Here is a 6,266-nt window from a genome sequence, read left to right on the forward strand (position 1 = left end):
GAGGAGGATGACGTCGACGCCGACGAGGAGGATGACGTCGACGCCGACGAGGAGGATGACGTCGACGCCGACGAGGAGGATGACGTCGACGCCGACGAGGAGGATGACGTCGACGCCGACGAGGAGGATGACGTCGACGCCGACGAGGAGGATGACGTCGACGCCGACGAGGAGGATGACGTCGACGCCGACGAGGAGGATGACGTCGACGCCGACGAGGAGGATGACGTCGACGCCGACGAGGAGGATGACGTCGACGCCGACGAGGAGGATGACGTCGACGCCGACGAGGAAGAAGAGGAGGAGCCGGTACCGAGAGGTCGGAGGCGGAGTGATCAAGGACTCACCAGGCCAGCGGTGAGTGCCAGGGATTCCAGGGGAGCGCCAGGGGACAGCGGCGCTGCAAAAAGGCGGCGGGCGGAAGTGGCCAGCGGCCGCAGAGTCCTGGATGGGAAGAGGAGGAGCCAGCTGGGAACCGCGGCTAGGCAGCGTCAGCGGCCCGTGGCGGTGGGGGAGCGTGAGGACAGCTCTCCCACCAGGAGGCAGGGGGCAGGCAGTGGAGCATATAGCTCCAGTCCCGAGGTGCACAGGGCAGGGGCTAGGCGGGCGGCCCAGTCGGAGGCTGCAGGTGTGGTGGCGGGGGGGGGCGGTGCACCCCCTCTAGGAGACAGTGGAGAGCCGGGAATGCATAGTGTGGGCGGGCATAGGGCTGCTGGGGGGTGTCAGCCGAGTTCGGCGGCACTCAGCAGCAGTATGGGGGTTCAGGGGGAGGACCAGTCTGTGGTGCGTGGTGTCTCCTCTGTTCTTTTTCCGTTACAGGCTCGCGGCGGCGCTGAGACGGCTATCTTGGAGACGTTGCGGCAGGCTTTAGGCACGGCCCAGCCAGGACAGGCTCCGGGGATGGCGGTCTCGGCAGGTGTTCTGGCGGAGTCCAGCGCGGCAGGAGTCGCACCGGTGCCATCGCCTGTGGCGGTGGGGATATCGGCCTCGCCAGGAGCTGCGGCAGTTGGACAACAGTCTCTGCCAGGATCCGGGATGGTCGCAGGAGCTTCCAGCTCCTCAGGAGCAGCAGGTGTCTTCAGCGCTGCTCAATCAGGTGGGTCTACAGGCACGCATACACTGGTACAGGGAATTACACAAACAACAGTACGACAGGGCAGCGAGCTTGTGCTGGGGGGGGCTGATATGTCCTCGGGTGGAGCGCTGCAGGAGATATTACAGGGAGTACAGCGGTTAGTGAAAGTAGTTGAGCAAGTTCAGGGGTCACAGCGGGCTGGGCCGTTAGCGGTATGGACTGGGGGCGTTAGCTCGAGTACGGGGACTGGGATGGTTGCGAGGCAAGAACAGGGAGTAACCACCGGTTCGGCAGAGACAGGGGTGCAGACGGAGAAGGAAGATGCGGGTCCTAAGCCGCTGCCAGTGTCGGATGGGGCGAAAGCTAGTCTTTACATTTGTATGAGGGGGCCCTTAGGGGCTCATTTAAAACAAGAGGTTAAGGAAAAGATATGGAAGAAAGAGAATCTGGACATTTTCACGTTGTTGCCTTTGGAGCGCTTTAGTGCTGAAAGGTGGGAAAAGGGAAAGGAGCATAGGAAAGAGGAGGACGAGGAGAGGAGAAGGTTCAGGTTGATTCCTCGTACATTTGGAAACTGGTTAAATGCGTTTGCCATATTAGCAAGCGTGGTGGGCGAGAAGCGCCCTGAATGCTGCTCGGCATTGTGGTGTTACTTTGTGACAGTGTGGGATGCGTATAAAAACTATGGGGGCACGGCATGGTTACAGTACGATGAGCAGTTTCGGCAGCGCATGTCAGTGCAGCCGTCATTAGAATGGGATCACAGGGATATAGATCTGTGGATGCGTTTGATGACGTTGCCCAAGGTTCCAGGGAAGGGGTCGTATTTTGGGGGGGTACAGGTGGCAGGATCGCCTTTTCAGCCAGGGCCCGACGGGGGGAAGCTTGGGAGCCCGTCGGGCGGGGTTAGAAAGGGTGTCTGCTGGCGTTTTAACGAAGGCTCATGTACATGGGGAGTCTCCTGTATCTTCCGACATGAGTGCTCAGGGTGTGGGGGAAGTAATCACCCCTTCTCCAGATGTTTTAAGAGAAGGGGTGCTCAGTTGCAGCGGGCCGGGGAACCCACTCAAAAAGGGGATAACTCCAGTGCGTCTCGCCGCAATGATGCCGTGGCTAGAGACATACCCAAATAGGGAAAAAGCCTTGCTGTTGAAGGAGGGTTTTAGTGTGGGTTTTCGGATTCCATTTAGAGAGGGATTGGGGGGTTGTTTTGCAAGGAATTTAAAGTCGGTAGCTGAGTTTCCGATGGTAGTTAGGGAAAAGTTGAACAAGGAGGTGGCGTTGGGTAGGATGTTAGGTCCGTTTTCTACACCCCCCGTGGCTGAGTTGAGGGTGTCCCCTCTGGGTTTGGTCCCGAAAAAAGAGGTCGGGAAGTTTAGGCTGATACACCATTTGTCTTACCCAAGAGGGGCGTCAGTTAATGATGACATCGATACTTCCTTGACGTCGGTGTCATACACGTCTTTTGATGCAGCAGTGGCCCTGGTAAGGGAGACCGGGCGGGGAGCTCTTATGGCAAAAGCCGACATTGAGGCTGCATTTCGATTGCTACCGGTTCATCCGGAGTCGATGCATTTGTTGGGGTGTTGTTTCGATGATTGTTATTATGTGGATGCTTGCCTCCCGATGGGATGCTCCATTTCATGTGCATATTTTGAGGCGTTCAGCACTTTTTTGGAGTGGGTCATCCGGGAGCAGGCGGGTTCAAAATCAGTTATTCATTATTTAGACGACTTTCTTTGTGTAGGGGTGGCTGGCGGTTATGGTTGTAGTATATTACTGGCTACCTTGGAGCAGGTTTTCGCAGAGTTTGGGGTGCCGTTGGCGGCGGAAAAAACAGAGGGCCCGGTGACAACATTGTGTTTTCTAGGCATTGAAATAGATTCAGAGAAGATGGAATGTCGCCTGCCAGAGGCTAAGTTGGAGGACCTTCGTTTGGGGGTGCAGGAGGCGTTAGTGAAGAAAAAACTTACATTGCGACAGCTGCAATCATTGTTGGGCAAGCTGAATTTTGCTTGCCGCATTATGCCAATGGGGAGGGTGTTTTGTAGACGTCTTGCACAGGCAACAGCAGGGGTGCGTAGGCCGGACCATTTTATCAGACTGCAAAGTGGACATAGGGCGGATTTGGTGGTGTGGGACAGTTTCTTGGCGAAGTACAATGGTCGGACATTGTGGATGTCCGCACCAGTCTCTAACTTGGAGTTGCACCTATACACGGATGCAGCGGGAGCCGTGGGTTATGGGGCTTTCTTTGACGGAGAATGGTGTGCTGGGCAGTGGCCCAGGCAGTGGGTGGAGAAGGGCCTGACGGCTAATCTGTGCTTGTTGGAGCTGTTCCCGATTGTTATGGCAGTAGAGCTGTGGGGGTGTCAGCTAGCGGACAAGTGTGTAGTGTTTCATTGCGATAACATGTCAGTAGTGCAGGTAATCAATCAGCAGACGGCATCTTCTCCTGAAGTGATTGTCTTGCTGCGACACTTAGTGTTGCGCTGCCTGGATTGGAATGTGATGTTTCGGGCGGTTCACGTTCCAGGAGTGGATAACACTATAGCGGACGCTTTATCTCGCCTACAGCTGGAAAAATTCAGGGAACTGGTGCCGGGGGCGGCGAAGGAGCCGAAGTTGTGCCCGGACGCGGTTTGGGAGTTGGTAATTTAAAGATTTTGTATTGGATTCAGAGATCGTTGGCGCCGTCCACATGGTCGGCATATCAGAAGGTATGGAAGGAGTGGTTTCTTTTTCAGGATGACTGGTGTGCTGGAGGGTTGCCTTGGGTCAGAGGGGAGGCAGTGATTTGTTACATTTCAGAGTTGTTAGAGAAGGGAGTGTCCAGGGCTGGGGTTCAGAAGTCATTGGCTGCTCTATCATTTCTGTTTAAACTTTGTGGAGGGGTGGATGATACGCAGTCATTCATTGTCAGGCAGGCGGTTAAAGGGTACGTCAAGCAGGGTGGTCCCCCTGATGGCAGGAGGCCGGTGTCATTTAACTTATTGCACGAACTGTTGGGGATGTTGCCGGCGGTGTGTGTGTCTGAATATGAGCGGGTTTTGTTTTGCGTGGTTTTTTCTTGGGCATTTTTTGGGGCTTTTCGGGTGGGGGAGTTGGTTAGTCCCAGAAAAAGTTCCCCGGGAGGGATACAGGTGCGCCATGTAGTAATGGGGATGGATGAGGTGCGGATTACTTTGGTGGGGTCAAAGACTGATAAGTTGGGTAAGGGTTTTCTGGTTTCATTGCGCAGATTGGAGGGTCAGTTGGTGTGCCCGGTGGCGAAATATGAGGCTTTTGTGCGGGTGCGTGGGGGAGCGGCCGGCTCCTTGTTTATTCATGCTGATGGGTCACCATTGACTAGATATCAGTTTGTAGCGGTATTTCGGGCATGCATAAGGAGGTTGGGGTTAAGAGAAGGGGAATATTGTTCACATTCCTTCCGTATAGGCGCAGCTACGGAGGCGGCTAGATGGGGTATGTCGGAAAACGAAGTAAAGCGCATTGGCAGGTGGGAGTCGCGGCGCTTCCGGTCATATGTGCGTATGCATAGAGTGGAGCGTTAAGGGGTAGGCAGTGTGGGAGTAGAGAGAGGCAGGGGCGTCTATCGGGATGGGATTGGGGTTATTGTGTTTAATTCGTTTGTTCATTACGGATAGGTTCACGCAAGTGTGTGGTGTGGATGTTTGGCCATTCCTTCATCTATTGGGCGGAGAAGCGAGCGCAGCTGCGCTTAGGTGGTAGGTCATTGGGGCTGGATGAGGATATGGTAAGTGTACGATGGTTTGGCTTTAGGGGATTGTGCTGGGACAAGGTAAGGTTCCGTTTAGAAGGGGCGTTTAAAAAATGGGGAGTGCCAGATGTACTGGTGTTGCATGTGGGGGGCAACGATGTTGGCAGTTTTCCAATGCGGCCATTGATTAAGACGATAAAAAGGGATTTGTTATGGATGTTGGACGAGCATGCGGAATGTCTGTTGGTGTGGTCTGAGATGGTCCGCAGATTGAGGTGGAGGGGGGCGGTGTCAGTGCCAGCTCTGAACCATACACGGAAGAAGATCAATAAAAGTGTGTCAAAGTTCGTGCGCCTGAATGGAGGTTTAGTGGTGCGGCATGAATTGCTGGAGGAGGAAGTGAGTTATACGGGCCCGGATGGGGTGCATTTGACAGATTTGGGACTGGATGTGTTCAATTACGGTTTGGCTGAAGCGGCTGGCTTTGCTGTGCGGGTGTGGAGGGGCATGCCGGCTTAAGGGGTCAAGCCGCCATGCGGTGGCGGGGGCGGGGTTCTTGGCAACAGCTAATTCAACTGGTAAAGTGGATAACAAGTTGAGGAAAAGATGGTGTGGTTATTTTAAGTCCGGAAGTTAAGATGATTTATGCCAGGATCCTGCATGGGGGTGGCCTCCCCTTTTAGGACCTGGTTGGTTTTATTAAGTTTGATGGTTAGTCACCTCTGCTCACGCCACTTGCTAGGAGGTTGGCGGCTAGTGGTTTTGGTAGTTGTGACATCGCACGCCGAGCGTGCTTTCTGAGCATATATATAATGGTATATAAAGGCACCGGACGAAGATGATTATGGAAATATTGGTGGCAATTTTTGGAAGCTGTTGTCAAGGACTCTGCTCACCCATCATTTTAATTTGAAAAGAATTGTTATATTTTTGTGTTTTAACAAAGTTTGTTTCTTACAGATTGTAAACATTTTCAATAAAGGCTGTGACCAATCACCTTCCAATTCAAAAGTTGTATGTATGTTTATTTAGTTAGAAGGGGTTGGTCAGGCAGAATTATTTTACTTTCCTTCCATCTCTAATCGTACCGAGTCAGCAATTGCCTGGGTCATGTTAGCACGAAGCCGGCTGCAAGGATAGGTGCAGTGCGGCCATGACAGGCAGGGATGAGAGGAGAGAAAATGATGGGTGGAGTGGTCTTGGGGGGTGGAGTTTTTTAGTGCTAAGTTGATAGGTGGGTTTAAAATGGGGGGAGGAGATAGTGAGGGGTTTATATAGGAGATTCAGGAAGGGCAGCCATCTTTTGGCTTGAGAAAATTGTCCCACCCACCCTCCCTTAGTTTTTGTTTGTATTAGGGTCATTTATGTGAGTTTGGGAGGCGGGATACAAGTAGTTATATATTCTTTGTATAGGCTGTCAGTGTTAGGTGAGTTAGGATGCGTGGCGGGGGCGGGGTTCTTGGCAACAGC

At 53.4% G+C, this 6,266-nt stretch overlaps 1 protein-coding gene across 1 annotated transcript; it reads left to right on the top strand.

Annotated features, from left to right (window-relative positions):
• The first annotated feature begins 447 nt into the window (after positions 1–447).
• LOC140106181 (uncharacterized) lies at positions 448–5,076 on the top strand. The gene is made up of 2 exons (XM_072130449.1): positions 448–1,096; positions 3,653–5,076. The coding sequence occupies exons 1-2, from the start codon at positions 685–687 to the stop codon at positions 4,627–4,629; spliced, it is 1,389 nt and encodes a 462-aa protein (XP_071986550.1). The 5' UTR covers positions 448–684; the 3' UTR covers positions 4,630–5,076.
• Positions 5,077–6,266: the final 1,190 nt, after the last annotated feature.

Source organism: Engystomops pustulosus, chromosome 11 (assembly GCF_040894005.1).
Source record: "Engystomops pustulosus chromosome 11, aEngPut4.maternal, whole genome shotgun sequence".
Classification (NCBI taxonomy): Eukaryota; Metazoa; Chordata; class Amphibia; order Anura; family Leptodactylidae; genus Engystomops; species Engystomops pustulosus.

What these genes read in the sequence shown, in the direction of transcription:
- LOC140106181 (XM_072130449.1), top strand. Translation starts at nt 685, where the DNA reads ATGCATAGTGTGGGCGGGCATAGGGCTGCTGGGGGGTGTCAGCCGAGT. An exon ending in CTTCAGCGCTGCTCAATCAG is followed by an intron (nt 1,097 to 3,652) that starts GTGGGTCTACAG and finishes TCTCGCCTACAG; the next exon opens with CTGGAAAAATTCAGGGAACT.